This window comes from Equus caballus, chromosome 22 (genome assembly GCF_041296265.1).
Source record: "Equus caballus isolate H_3958 breed thoroughbred chromosome 22, TB-T2T, whole genome shotgun sequence".
Classification (NCBI taxonomy): Eukaryota; Metazoa; Chordata; class Mammalia; order Perissodactyla; family Equidae; genus Equus; species Equus caballus.
The window spans coordinates 26523711-26539894 of NC_091705.1; the positions used below are offsets into that span (position 1 = coordinate 26523711).

Sequence of the window (16184 nt, forward strand, 5' to 3'; positions counted from 1 at the left end):
CTGTTCTGGAGCCCAACAGCTAGGGTGGGCTCAGGAGTCCTTGACTTGGCCAAAAATCTGAATGACATTTTGTGGAAAACTGGCTAAGAGAGGTAAAAACTGCAAAGAATTTTTAAAGTTAACATGGCTTTCCACAGATACTGGGTGTGGGAGAGAAAGGAGGCCCATGTGTCTATTACCAGAGGAGGGAGGCTAATGTTCTGCCTCCATCCATTCTTAAAAATGTGGTGAAAACAAACACATGACTTTCACCTCTCTTCCCCAGGAGACACCAGGGAGTGAAATAAACATAGCCACCTTCTGCCCTAATTGCCTGAGATCAGCAATTACTCGTCAGGAGTAGCTGACTATTTATAAGGCCCAAGAGAGAAGAAAGGGCTCATTAGCCTAATAGAATGGACTTGTGAGTTTTAGAATACTTGTTCCCAAGATGAGGAAGAAGCAGTCTGCCTGCCTTGGATGGAATCATTAGGAAGGAAAAATTCCTTTCTGCTATTCTCTCTGTCAGTAAATGGCATTAATATGCCCCTGGACACCCCAGCTGTGCTTTCACCCTCTTCCTCCACACTCCTTACACCAGTCACATGCTCTGTTGATCCACCTCTGAAGCATTCGTCACTGCAGTTCTCACTCTCACCAAGAGTTTCAGCAGCCTCTTCCTTCTCCTCCTCAATGGTCTCCCCAAACCCCTCCCATCTAGTCCATTCTCCACAAAAGCACCAGAAGGATCCTTCTAAAACAGTTTAGATTGTGACAAGGTCCTCTTTAAAGACTTCTGATGGTTCTATTTCATCTATCAAATTAAGTCCAAACTCCAAAAGCAAACAAGACCCTTCACAATCTGGGTCTTTTTTCTCCAGCCTCACCTCTTACCACTCTGCTACACATACCCTGTCCCCCAGCTATATTGGATCATTCCCTCGTTTTTGAAAACATCATGCCCTTTCATTCTTCCATGTCTGTTCTCAGGCTATTCATCCTGTCTAAGCTGTCCTTCTCTGCCGGCTTTGTAGTAGAGACCCACCCTTCAGTGGCCAGGTCTCATGTCACTTCCTCCATGAGGCCTAAGCAGAGTTGATAACAATAGTGATTAGAGCTACATTTATCGATCACATACTAGGTACAAGGGACCTATCCTCTGTATCCTCTGCATCAAGAACAGTGCCTGACTCAAAAAAGGCCCCCATTAAATATCACAACAACCTCGTGAAAGCTCTATTCTTTACCCATTTTTATTCTATCCATTTTACAGATGAAGAAACCAAGGCACAGAAACAGAAAGGTTAAGTAATGTACCCAAACCCACTCTGCTGATTCCAGTGCCTATTCTCTTAACTCATTCAATACTGATACTGTCTTATAATAATTTGCTAATGTTTCTCTCTCTCCCCATTTGTCCATGAGTTTCTCAAGGGCAATAATCCTCTCTTAACTTTGAATCTCTACCACCTGGCATACGTGTGAATGAATGAATGAATATCATTCAGTGATACATATTAAATTCTTTAAAAAACGCAAGCATATTAAAGGAAACCAATGTTCTTTTTTTAATTGAGATATAATTGACATATAACATTATATTAGTTTAAGGTGCACAACATACTGATTTGATATTTGTATATACTGCTAAATGATCACCATAATAAGTCTAGTTGAAACCAATGTTACTGAGGAAGGAAAACTTATGAAGTATAAAACACAGGGTAATGAAACATGGGCAAAGCACAAAATAAATCTGACTCTTGAAAAAAACAGAACCTGCAGCATAGCAGCTGAGGACTTGTTATGGCAGGGGGCCGGGCACAGAGAATGCTCTCTGTGGAGTACACTATCCTCGGATGGCTGAGGCCTGCAGTCCGGGGGCAGAAACATAGTGCTCCAACAGTCAGGAGCCTGGTATGTGGGATGCTGGGGCAGGTGTGGATGGAGCACATGCACAGTCTGATCAAAAGTGAGGGGGAGTATGGAGGCACACAAGACACTCAGAGAGGGCTGAGATGTTTGGAAAAAAGCTAGAAGGGGCAAGAAGAATGGGTTAGGAAGGCAGAAGGAGGATGATATATGCTTGGGGCAGAGTCAGGGGAGATAAAGAAAAGTAAAAGGTGGCTTCAAATATTTTAGACAAACTGTTCAATAAGCAAACATTTCTGGAGTGCCCGCTCTATGCCAAGTCTGTGCTGGGTGCCAAGGAGACTGGTGACTCAGACAGTCTCTGTCCTCAGGGAGCTCCCGGTAAACAACGACAAAACACAGGAGGAAAGTACAAAGGAAGCATACCTGGCCCATTAGGGCAGGCTGACAGCTGAGTTATGAACAATGAGGAGGTAAGCCAGCAGTCCAAAGGAACAGCATGTACACAGGCAGGAAGGTGAGAGAGAGAATGGTGTGCTGGGGGTGGGGGGCTGGGAACTGTAATTAGCTCAACATGGCAAAAACAGGGTGAGAATTAGGAGGAATGACTAGAAGAGGGCACAGAAGGGGCTCTTGCGGATGTTGGTAACATTCTGTTTCGTTCTTTCTTTCTTTCTTTTTTGGTGAGGAAGATTCACTCTGAGCTAACATCTGTTGCCAATCTTCCTCTTTTTTTTTGCTTGAGTAAGATTAGCCCTAAGCTAACATCTGTGCCAATCTTCCTCTACTTTATATGTGGGTTGCTGCCACAGCATGGCTTGACAGTGGTGTAGGTCTCAGCCCAGGATCTGAACCCACAAACCTGGCCCACCAAAGCGGAGTGCAATGGACTTAACCTCTATGCCACAGGGCCAGCACCAGCATTGTGTTTCTTAATTTGTGTGCTGGTTACTCAAAACCAAACAAATGGTTTTGGTTACAAGACCAAAACAAATTAACATTTTGTGAAAATTCATTGGACTATCCACGAATGATTTGTGCATCTGTATATATGTTATACTTCAAATAAAAAGCAATCTACAGCTACACATAAAAGAATGAAACTACACTGCTATCTTACATCATACAAAAAATTAACTCAAAATAGTTTAAAGACTTAAATGTAAAACCTGAAACCATAAAACTTCTAAAAGAAAACATAGGCAGTACGATCTTTGACATTGATCCTAGCAATATCTTTTCGGATATGTCTCTTCAGGCGAGGAAACCAAAAGCAAAAATAAACAAATGGGACTACATCTAACTGAAAAGCTTCTGCACAACAAAGGAAATCGTAACAAAATGAAAAGACAACCTACCAAATGGGAGAAGATATTTGGAAATCATATATCTGATAAGGGGTTAACATCCAAAACAAAAAAAGAACTCATACAATTCAACGACAAAAAAACACAATTCAGTTAAAAGAAAGGCAGAGGATCTAAACAGACATTTTTCCAAAGAACACATAAAGATAGCCAACAGGCACACAAAAAGATGTTCAACACGACTAGTTATTGAGGAAACGCAAATCAAAACCACAATGAGATATCACCTCACACCTATTAGAATAACTATTATCAAAAAGAAAAGAAATAACAAGCGTAGAAAATGATGCGGAGAAAAGGGAATCCTCATACACCTTTGGTGGGAATGTAAATTGGTGTAGCCACTTTGGAAAACAGTATGGAGATTCCTCAAAAAATTAAGAATAGAACTACCATATGATCCAGTTATTCCACTTCTGGGTATTTACCCAAAGAATAGAAAACACTAATTCGAAAAGACATCTGCTCCCCTATTTCACTGCAGCATCATAAACAATAGCCAAGACATGGAAACAACCTAAGTGCCCCTTGACAGAAGAATGGATAAAGAAGATGTGGTGTATAGATATATACAATGGAATACTATTCGGCTATAAAAAAGATGAAATCTTGCCATTTGCAACAACGTAGCTGGACCTTGAGAGTACTACGCTAAGTGAAATAAGTCAGACAGAGGAAGATGAATACAGTATGACTTAACTCATATGTGGAATATAAAAAACAAAACAAAATAAAAACAAATGAACAAATTCATAGAAGCAGACAACAGACTGGTAGTTACCAGAGGGGTAGGGGGCTGGGAGTGGGCAAAATGGGTAAAGGGGGTCAACTGTATGGTGACGAATGGAAACTAGACTTTGGTGGTGAGCATGCTGTAGTATATACAGATGTCAAATTATAATATTGTACAACTGAAACTTACATAATGTTATAAACCAATGTTACCTCAAAAAAATTATAATCTAAAAAGTCTCTGCAAGCAGGTATGTAGGGGTCATATGATGGAGGGCTTAGCTTGCACAGTCATCCAAAAACATCTACCCACAGGCCTAGGTATGACATTTCAAATAATGCCTGAAATGGCAGCCTCATTTGGGCAAGAGGTAGAGCATACTCCTCATCTAACCAGGAGGAAGTATGCCAAGAGGACTCTGAGTTTTACCAAAAAAAGATGTAACCTACCTTTTATCTGCTAGTAGAGCCCAGATACTCACACGCTAAGTTTTCTGTACAAGCCCCAGTCTTCAGCCTTATCACGAGACCATTAAAGTAAATCAATCAAATGTATACATTCACTGGCTATAGTATCAGGGAATTTCATCATCTACCCAATCTAGCTTTGAATATGTTTTCCAACTGTCTATTTGTGTCAGGGTAGGGGCCAAAACAAGCCTAGGCAGGACCTGGGGTAACACTCTGCCTCCAGGGACTGCACCTTGAAGTGATCTGGGCCTGGGTGGGTGGCATAGCTACAGGATAGAGTAGGAATGCAGATGAGGTGGGGCCGTGAATGCTTGTTCAACATCTATATTTCAAGTGGAATGAGCAGAGGCTAGGTCATAGACAGTGACCTGTGCTGAGACAAGCAGTGGGACAGAGTGGAATGTGGTCAAAAGGACTCAGGTCCTAAAGGACACTCAGAAGAGAAAGTTGCGCTAGGGCCTGAGCAACAAGCAAGATTGCTGGGGAGGAGGAGATGATGCTGGGGCCTGGCCCAATGTACTACACTCCTTGCCAAGTGCTCTTTTAACAAGGCAGGCTCTCTCAGACTAGTCCATCCATATCAACGATAATGATGATAATTTACTGAGCACATTCTCTGTTCCAGCCAGGACTGCAAGCACTTTAGACATATTTAAGTCATTTAGTCCCTCCAATAACTCCATAAAGTGGGTACTATTACTATCCCCATTTTACAGATACGGAAACGGAAGGACAGAGAGTTTATTTGCCTAGGGTCACAAAACCAGTGAATAACAGTAATAGGATGTGAACCCAGACAGTCTCATTCCAGACCCTGTACTCTTTTATCTGCATCACTACGCTACCTTCTTGATGTCAATCTTTGGCTGTGCCATAAAAATCACAATAAGCAGAGCGACTATTTGTTGAGCGGGTTCTGCTAAGGAAGCATACTAAGCATTTTATAGTTCTCATTTTCCTCCACTAATCCACGAGGTAGATATTATCTCTGTGATCAAACTGAAGCTCTTGAGGCTGTGTGATTTGCATGAGGCTACAGAACTGGTAACCTGAACTGGCAGGTTTTGAAGCTGGGTTGATCTAATGAAACCCCAGGCTGCTTGGTCCTAGTGTCCTTGGGTCCTTGTCCTCTACAACTCTCTTCAAGGGCAGGGCTTTACCCTAGAGGAACCCGATATGAAGTGATGGGCTCATCAGGCCTCAGGATCATCACTCTGACATTGCTCTTCTAGGACTGGGTGCCAAGAAGAAAACTTCTCATTCTAACCTTCTCCTAGTCGTCCCCAGACGGCTCAGGGAGACCCCATCAATCCTGAGGGATCTTTTAAAAAGGAGGATATTATTGAGAGTGACAAGCAGTACCACCATTTATTGAGCACTTAGTACATGACCCTACACCATGCTAAGTGTTTTACATGCACCATCTCATCCATTCTTTATATTCACCCTATGCAGCAGGGACTGTTTCAATCCTCATGTTACAGATAAGGAAACTGAGGCCCAGAACAGTTACGTGACTTGCTCAAGGTGATAGAGCCAGGAAATGGTGGAGCCGGGATTAGCTACCCGATCTGTCTGACATCAGAGCAGCCTGAGCTCTTAATCACTCTGGACTGCCTCTGATAGTACTGGGATCCTTCTTTTTCCATGGGAAGCAAGTCCTGTCACTCAGGCCTCTTTTGATGGAAGAAGAGGAGTTGGAAGGGTCCTTAGGTGGCAAAACTCAAAAATTCCTACTCTGGGACATCTCATTGTTGACAAACACCAACAGTGAACAAGCAGGAGTACCTATTAACATCTGTTTGTTTTCCTTTTTAAAGCCTAATGAAGACTACTTCACAGGGATGGAATATTTTAATTAGCTCACTGAAAGGCAGAGTACCCCTTGACCAAAGCACCAACCTTTGAAGTGAAACCCAAGCTACCCCACTAAACTAAAATCAACCCTGCCCACAGACCTGTGTTTCCTGGCCAACACCCCAACAAGGACATTACAAAACAATGGCCTGGGCCTTGTCCTGGCATGCAGCTCTCAGTGTGTCCCAGGCAACCCTCGGCTGCCACAGAGGAAGCCAAGGGAGAGTAAGTAGAAGGAGTCAAGGGGACAAAGCAAACAAAGCCACTCCCTCCTGTGGGGCACCTGCTCCATGGAAGTCTGGGGAGAGAGTTGCCAGGTTTACTTCCGCTGTCCCTATCTTTTTATTAAGCAAGTTAATTTATTTTTAATTATGTGCTCATTGAAGAAAATTTGGGAAAAAAACAAATATGAAAAGGAAAGATGGGGCTGGCCCAGTGGCACAGCGGTTAAGTGCACACGTTCCACTTCAGTGGCCCGGGGTTCACAGGTTCGGATCCCGGATGAGGTCATGGCACCGCTTGGCAAGCCACGCTGTGGTATGTGTCCCACATATAAAGTAGAGGAAGATGGACACGGATGTTAGCTCAGGGCCAGTCTTCCTCAGCAAAAAGAGGAGGATTGGCAGCAGATGTTAGCTCAGGGCTAATCTTCCTCAAAAAGAAAAAAAAAATCGAAAAGGAAAGAAAAATCACTCATGAACTCACTCTACAGAAACAAGTATTACTCTTTTGGAATCTATTTTCTATCTAATTTTACTGTTTTAACATAGTTCAGACTACATTTTATTAAAATATACAATTTTGTATTCTGCTTTACAAATGTATTCTCACATAATTTACAATTATTTTTAAACATCATGTGCATGGGTAAACTGTATTTTATTTAACGACATGGGCAAACCATGTTTTACTTAGCCATTCCTCTCTCTATTTTGAAGTATTTTCCGATTTTTCTGGTCATTATAATAATCCTGCAATTAATGACTTTGCACCATAAAGTTTTGTCTGTATTTCTGCATTACTTTAGGATGAGTTCTCAAAAGTAGAATTAATCAAAAGTACAAACATTTTAAGACTACTGCCAAACTGCTTCCCAAGAGGACTGTACTCATTGATAAGTCGACTTGCCATGGGGGGAATACCTATTTGATAGAACCTTTGCCAGCACTGAGATTTATCTTCTAAAATCTTTGCCAATCTAACAGGGGGAAAAAAAAAACCATTTCTTTGTTATTTCAGTTTGCTTTTCTTTAATGATTATCTATGTAGTTGAATATTTTTTCATATATTTTAGTCATTTATATTCCTTCCTTTGTGAATTCTTCCAACTGTTTTCTTCTTTAAATAAAAAGTGAATTATTCCCTTATTAATTTTATTAAATATCTAATTATGTGGTACAAATGTCAAATGTAGAAATAGGACTTGCAGATTTCATAACTGAACTAACTTTACTGTATACACTATTAGTAGGGATTACTAATACACTCCAAGAGTTAGAGTAGTTCAGAGACCTAACTAAAACAGAATTCTTCAAATATTTTAATAGATTAGAAATGTAATTTGCGATGGTCTCTATTTACAGGTGTCAACAATGAAACATAACTTACATGTCCAGCAAAAGTGAAAGCCTGGGACCCCATGACAAATATACCTGAGGAATGGAAGTGGAGGTGGGGCAAGGTGATGAAAGACTTACTTCTCATTTTATATGTTTGAATTTCTTTCATTCTTACCAAGTACTTGAACTACTCCTAAAATTAAGAAAAATTAAATTTAGATTTAAAGAAACTGACAAATATGTGACCAATGTCATACATGATTCACATGAAATAAGTGATAAGAGTTCAACAAAATTGTGTGTATAACATTACAAAAATGTCTATGAATTTATTCGACAGAAATCTAGAATAATATAATAATAAAAACATTTGCCCTGTGGAACCAAAAACAACGTAGCTGCAAAAGAGATACACATAACTTCTTTACATGTTTTTCCCCTAAACAAAACCTCTCCATTGATTAAAGGGTTGTACAAAAGATGTTTTTAAAATGGCACACTTCGTTTTTGTGTGAGATGCCTACTGCACACACCTTCAGAGGCCATGTCTTCAGTCTTTCTATCTTTGTGCCCAGCCGTTTTAAAGGTGACATTTCCAAAGGCCAATACTCATAGTTCCTCTGCCAGGCTGCAGCATATATTTCTTTATTTTAATAGACACCTTGATAAATCAGTCTACCTGAGCCTGCTACTCTGGAAATACAGACTGAGGCAGGGAGTATTCTCAGACGGCAAAGAGTCTTTACTATTTCAGAGTTGTTTCTGATGAAATGATCACAATCTTCAGAAAAAGACAATTCGGTTTATGCAATATCTAGTCATTTTAAGTAACCTGATAATAAGTTAAGCTAAAGGGTCTACAGAAAGACCACCCACAGCCACTCTAAGAGAAACAACGTCTAATGAAGACCTAAATCATTCCCATGTGCCACTCTAAACTGTAAGTAAAAGGTTCTATGTATGACTTTTGATTCTTTATTTCCCGAGTGTGCAAACTATTCAGCAACAATTTAGGGAAATAAGAACTTTCATACAACTTCTTACGGGAGTATAAATTGGTAAAACGCTTAAAGGCAATTTAGCAAAAAATTTCAGTAATCTTAAAGAAGGTGCACACCCAGTGTCACAATAATTCTATTTCTAGGACTTTACTGTAAGAAAATAACTGGGGGCCGGCCCCATGGCCAAGTGGTTAAGTTCACGCACTCCGCTGCAGTGGCCCAGGGTTTCGCTGGTTCGGATCCTGGGTGCGGACATGGCACCACTCATCAGGCCATGGTGAGGCGGTGTCCCACATGCCACAACTAGAAGGACCCACAACTAAAATATACAGCTATGTACTGGGGGGATTTGGGGAGAAAAAGCAGAAAAAATAAAATGAAGATTAGCAACCATTGTTAGCTCAGGTGCCAATCTTTAAAAACAAAAAAAAAAAGAAAAAAGAAAACTGAACATGGGTGTGAAAATTACTGTATATTACAAAATTAATTGTAGTATTATTTTAATAGCTTAAAACTGGAAAATTACCTAAATATTTAACAGTAGAAGTTGGTTAAAGAACTTCTCTACATTCATCCATACAACAGAATAGTATGCAACCATTTAAAATGATAGACTAGGGGCCGGCCTGGTGGCGTAGTGGTTGAGTTCACATGTTCCACTTCAGTGGCCTAGAGCTCACAGGTTCGGATCCCAGGCATGGACCCAGCACCGCTCATCAAGCAACACTGTGGCAGCATCCCACGTAACACAGAGGAAGATTGGTATAGATGTTAGCTCAGCAACAATCTTCCTCAAGCAAAAAGAGGAAGATTGGCAACAGATGTTAGTCCAGGGCCAATCTTCCTCACAAAAAAAAAAAAAAATAAAATAAAATGACAAACTAGATGTTTACTGATATATGTGGTAGACTGTATTATTGGCCCCAATTCTCCACCCCTCCCTATGTCTACACCCTTTGCCATGTAACTTTGCAGTACCCTCCCATTGTGGACAGGATGGAAGTCTCCACCCCTGGCCTCAGCCATGTGTTATGTTTTGATCAGTGGGATTCTAGGACATGTGATGCAACCAGAAACTTCAAAAGCGCATGCCTGATTGGGCTTACTCAGAGTTGTACCTCTGCCATCGCTATGAGAAGAACATGGCTAAATTCGTCTCCTGGTCCAGGAGGATGACAGACTTGTGGAAAGGAGCCCACCCTAGATTAGCCAACTCCTGCCAGCCACTGTTGCATGAATGAGCCCCAATAAAACCAACAAGCTGCCTAGCCACCTAGATCAGCTGACTTACATAAGCCAAGTAAATGTTTATTGTTCTTTTAAGCCTCTAAGTTTTGGAGCGGTTTGTTAAATAACATTTTTGTGGCAATAGTTATTGATATAATATTTAAAAGCCTGAAAGAAAAATGGGGGGGGGGGGGGCGCAATCTGGAAATACATACCCCAAATGCTAATAAACTTCCAGTTAAAAATGGTAGATTAATCACATGTGTATCATCTCTTCCTCCAAAACCTCACTAAAATGACAATAAAGGAATAAAACTGGTCTTAAACCACAAAGAACAGGACAGGAGATTATAGCAAAATAAATTTTAACACAATAGTAGAAACATAAAGCAGATGGAAGAGGGGTAAATGACTTAGCAATATGGAAGAAATTACAGCTCAATGGCCTCCAGAAAGGAATACCAATAAAAATCAGGCCAACTCACCACAAAGAGCTTCTGAGAAATTTAGCACCTTGAAGGCATCAGGTACTGTGGAAGGTGGGGGTAAGGTACAGAGATGAAAAGCAAGCTACAAGTTTGTATTCAGACCAGTCAGAACCTCAGGTCTCATCTCAACCATGTGCAGCCAGGTGACTACCCCTGGATACCCCATCCTTACAACTTTCTACTCCATCCCCAGAGACTACAGTTTTGAAGAAAATTAAAGAGGCACAGGTCTAGGGGATACTAAGCCCAGTAATGGGCTGAAGAAAAGTGTGAGCTGAAAAGTAATGAGATTAAATAAATGTTAGTGCCTCACTCTTAAATAACAGACAGCCAAGGATCAGCACAAATAAGAGAAAAATCTTCCCATATAAAAGATAGAGCCCAAAACAAACAGGAAAAAAAAGCGGGGGGGAACCAGGAAGATAAAGAGACTATACTTAGAACAGATGGAAACTGAAAAAAAATACTCAGAGTAATAAGAAAGGACATTGTGGTAATAAAATAATAATAGGATGTATCAAAGAAACAACTGGAGACCCAGAAAGAACTTAAAAATATAATATAAAAGTAAAAAATTCAGGGGCCAGCCCAGTGGCACAGCAGTTAAGTGCACACGTTCCGCTGTGGTAGCCTGGGATTCACTGGTTCAGATCCCGGGTGCGGACATGGCACCACTCGGCAAGCCATGCTGTGGTATGCATCCCACATAAAAGGTGGAGGAAGATGGGCATGGATGTTAGCTCAGGACCAGGTTTCCTCGGCAGAAGGAGGAGAATTGGCAGCAGATGTTAGCTCAGGGCTAATCTTCCCCAAAAAAATAAAAATAAAGAAAACAAAAATAAAAAATTCAATGAAAGGGTTGGAAGATAAAAACAATGAAATATTCCAGAAAAAGTAAAAAAGATGGAAAAATAAATAGAAAATAAAATATGCAAATCAGATCAATCAAGAAAGTCCAATATCTAATGTATGTCCCAAACAAGAAGACAGAGAAAAGAGAATTTGAAAAATAGTACAGAAACACTTTCCAGAACTAAAGGACTCTAGTCTCTCTATTAAAAGTGCCTACCAAGTGTCCAGCATAATGAATGAAACAAAGACTCAGGTCAAGACACAGCATCACAAAATTTCAAAACACTGAGGATAAAAAAATCCTAAATCTTTCAGAGAGAAAAATTAGGTTACACATAATGGCATCAAACTGCTCAATAGCAACCAGGATGCTAGCAGACCATGAAGCACTGCCTTCAAAATTTTGAAGAAAATTTTGAAGAAAAAGTTTTTCCAGTCTAGAATTATATACCTTGCCCCAACTATTAATTTGGTGCTAAACGGGAACAAAGACTTTTTTCAGACCTGGAATGACTCATAATACATATCTCATACACATATCTAATGTATGTCCCAAACAAGAAGACAGAGAAAAGAGAATACACTCTTTCTTAGAAAACTACTAAAGTAAGTACTTTAGCAAAACAGAGGAAAGAAATGAATAAAGGAGAGAAGGAACCCAGGAAAGAAGGCATACAACACAGGAGAATTATAAACGGAAGTCCCAGCATGACAGCTTTGCACCAGGCCCAGACAACAACCAGCACAGACTGGGTCAGGAAGGAGGATGCGTGAGGGAGGTCTCCAGAAAAATAATGGAACTGATAGACTATTTGATGAATTTAAGCATTTGTTAAAAACTATTGTTAGGCAACTGACAGATCTACAGCAGAGCAACTGGGGGAAAAATACTGGTTGGTACAAAGCCTAAGAAAAAAACCAAACAAGCAAAATAAAAAAGACAATTATTAACCCTGGGAAAAATAAAAGGTTGTAGAAGAAAGAAAAAGTAATCATAGTTGCTACTTTGCCCAGTAGTGAATAATACATACATAGTGTCATAAAATATAGGTACTGACTACTGATTTAATCAAAACCGTGACTTGACTTCTCTAGGAAACTTGGGTAAAGGGAAGTGAAGATATGGGTACAAAAGAGCTAAATCTTTATCTCCCGTAATGGAAATGCAATAGATAATGTTTAAAATTTATAATTCATGAAATAGCAATATGAAGTCTTATTTAGAAATATGGAAATAAATACTAGCAAAAGCCAGAAAGTAGTTCTTTTGGAGAAGTTGAACGAGGGCTGGGAAGACAGAGGCAGAAGGCTGCCATTCTCACTATAAGCCTTTGTTTGTTTGTTTGTTTGTTTGAACTATATTAATAGTGACTCTCTGAGTGGTAGAATTTCAGGATGTTTTAATTAATTTTTTTCTCTTGTCTTAGCTAAATTTCCTATAATAAACATATTACTACTGTAATTTTAAAAAATGTTTTTAAGTGTTACATTGGTTTTTTAAAAAATCTACAGCATAAAGTTTTACAAAACCCTACACAAATCAGGGACTGCGTTTTGTACCTTCCTTTGGGGCCTTACCTTTTATCGTAGTCAAAATGAAGAAAGCAATGAGGGTGTTGTTGATGGCACAGGTAGACTTGGCAACACAAGACAAGACCGTGTAGGGATTTAAGAGATAGCTGGGGAAAAACACACATATTTGTTATTAGTAATCCTGGTCAAAGGACCAGGGAGTCCAGGCCACCACAGTCAGGAAGTTCAAGAGATTTACTAGAAGCATACTCAAGGGAAGCCAACTTCTTAGAAATGAGTTCTCCTACATAAAAGAGAATGGAGTTGGGTTGAGGCCAATGAGTAAAAGACACTGAACATTCACTGCCTACTCTGTGCTATGCATTTCATGAAAAACCGTCATATTTAATCATCACAGAGATCCTGTAAACTAGCAATAACATGATTCCCGTTCTGCAGATGAGGAAACTGCGACTCACTGGTTAAGGAATTTGCCAAGGTTTCACAAGTTAATAAATACATCCCAAATCAGGCTTTTCTGGCTTTAAAACCAATGTTCTTTCTACTACTAGAGACTTCAAAAATGATGAAAATTCTACCAATTCCCACAGAGTCATATATTTTAAGAATGGCTACAGTTGGCTCTGAAAACCAGGAAAGTGCTTTTTCCTCAATCAGGTTTCTAAACTCTGACAGAGGCTACTCCCATTCGAGAGGTCAGAGTAGCTTAGGTTTAGCCCTTTTGGTAGTCAAGCTGCATCTACCATGCCAGACCCCAAGGACAGAATAAGTACCTGCTGAATTCAGCAAGTTAGCTGCCATAGAACTTCACAGGACATCTTGAACTTCCACTGGGAATGAATGAAGCTGAAACACCTAGTCTTTTCCTCAAGTAGGAAGGAATTGACTGAGAAAATGAATTTGAAATGCTAAGTAGGAAAATCTTATATAGTCATAATGGATTATTATTTGTATTTATTTCTATCCTGCTTCCACAAAAGATGTGAGGCAGCTCAAATGAGAACAGATGAAAAATAACAGCAGAACAAAAAGAGAAATAAAGAATCTAGACCAGGGAAAACATAAATAAAAGGAAAAACTAAAGGCCACAGAAAGAAGACCAAATGGATCTTCCACAGCATTGTTATAATCAGCTTCAAATCTGGCTCTGAGTTTCCTGGCAGACAAAGTGAAAAGGGAAACCAGTTACATAATTCTGATTATCAGATAGGAAGAAATATACCAGTGTCTCAGGGAGAGATTATAATTATTATTCACAAAGAAAGACCTTAAATTCAATACCTCCCAGGGCTGTAAGATTAGCAGTTCTAAAGCCAAAGGCCCAGAAATTGTTGGTGTTTTCTTTTCAGCAATTACAGAAAGGCTTGTTACACAACCCTTTAAAGAAATGGCTGCTGCTATTACAAAACTACCCCCAAGAGACATATGAGTCCATAAGGGATTCATAATGTTGCTAACCCTCTGGTTCTATTATTTCCACCAATATTTCTGAAATACATAGATAGGAACTGATACCTCAAAATTGTTTGGTGAGAGGGGGAAAAAAGCTATTTGTAAATAGCAGGTGTTATTCAAGAAGCAGCTGCATAGCCACCTATCTGGAATACTGAATGGGAGATTCACACACAAAGCAGAGGGTTGAATAAACTGTCCTCATAAGCCTCCTTCTAATTCTGAAGTTCTAAAGTCATGTTTTTCCACAAGGAAACTTGTCTGTCCTGTTTACTGCATATCCCTAGAAATTAGTATATTATTAATATTTAATGACTATGAGTTGACCAAATAATTATTTACATTTACCTATCTGAGGAATACAAACAGGAATAACCTGAAAGAATTAAACTTACTGGCAGCACTGAGTATTCATAGGGAATTTTTTCATAGAGCCTCAACAAGTTTCAATCTCCCATACTGGTCACCTAGCTAGGATGGGTCTGTTTGGCACTTTACTTTAGTTTCTGAACCACAAAGGGGGACTAAATCATACATAAAACATAGGAGCTGCTTGAAAGAACAGCCACATAAAGATCAGAATTTTATTCAATCCATATATCACAACTGAAGAACTTCTTTTTAGAAACGCTGGTTACAAGTAGGCTGGAGCCCAGATCAGCATCGAGGGAAAAAGCCTTTGTGAAGGGCTGATTGTGCATGTCCCTGTGTGGGGCTTTGTCCCAACAGAAACAGAATGGCTCTGTCTCTTTTGCTGGCCAGAACCCCAGTTGTGCAACAGAACTACAGCAAATACTTGATGACTAAGACTGCAAATCTCCAAAAATACAACAAACAACATGAGAAAGTCTCATCAGATTTTCCTCGCATTCGCTGGCACTGAGCCCTGTTTTGTCAGAGAATACTTACAACAGGGCCACTTTCAGAGGGATGTAACGCATTTCCATAGGGGTTCGGATGAGTTCGGCCACATCTGGGGCATACTGGTCTAGTTCTAGGAGGAGTTTCTGCTTTTTAAACTGGAAAAAAATGACAAAACACATGAAACAAATTACTTCCCATTGCTTTTAGAATGAAGACAAAGTCCTGCCAAGGCCCACGTGGCCAGACCTGGCCTGGCCCCACCTCTCCCAGCTCATCTCACACCCACTCTCCTCACTTCTCACTTTCTGGGTTCGAGCGCTACAAACATGCCGCGTCCCTCCTGCTCCCAGGACTTTGCGTCTAACCTGAAACAACCTCTTCTCTTTCCCTTGTTAACTCCCATATAGTCTTTAGATCTCAGTTACATCATCACTTCCCAGGAAGGCACACTCAGCCCCCACCCCTCCCCTGGGTAAAGTCTCCCCATAATATACATTCTTTCACAGCACTGTCCACAATTACAACTTTTTAACTTATTTATGTGACCAATACTTGTCTTCCTCACTAGACTATGACTTCCATGAGGACAGGGACCATGTTATTTGCTGATACCTGGCACAGTGAGCAAACAATAAATATTTGCTGGATAAGTGGCAAAGTTCTTAGCCATTTTGAAGAGTTATCATCAGGGGCCTAAGGACTCCAAAGTTCAATCAGCAAAGTGAAATATTTTCATGCAAAGTAGAATGATCCCCTGAATGTCATAGTACCCTGGGTTCTCTTCTGAGCTCTCGTTTCAAGCTTTTGACTTCCACAGAGGAAGTGGGCAATGGGCATGATAAGAAGGAAGGGGAGGGCTGGGTATGGCTGGACAGCTGGACAGTTAAGAGGGAGTGAGATGGGGTGGAAAGCTCTTGCCTTCCCCTGATT

At 40.2% G+C, this 16184-nt stretch overlaps 1 protein-coding gene and 1 long non-coding RNA gene across 7 annotated transcripts in view; one reads left to right on the forward strand and one right to left on the reverse strand.

Annotated features, from left to right (window-relative positions):
• PIGU (phosphatidylinositol glycan anchor biosynthesis class U) overlaps positions 1–16184 on the reverse strand; it is a 114902-nt gene that overhangs the window by 41721 nt on the left and 56997 nt on the right. For all 6 annotated transcript variants that reach the window (XM_070247370.1, XM_070247371.1, XM_070247369.1 and 3 more), the window contains 2 exons: positions 15300–15409; positions 12984–13084 (listed from right to left, as the gene is read on the reverse strand). In XM_070247370.1, the coding sequence (XP_070103471.1) occupies positions 12984–13084; positions 15300–15409 (211 nt within the window). The remainder of the gene's footprint in view (positions 1–12983; positions 13085–15299; positions 15410–16184) is intronic.
• Positions 6539–8062, forward strand: LOC138920151 (uncharacterized). The gene is made up of 2 exons (XR_011430868.1): positions 6539–6815; positions 7862–8062. It is a non-coding gene; the product is annotated as an uncharacterized lncRNA (long non-coding RNA).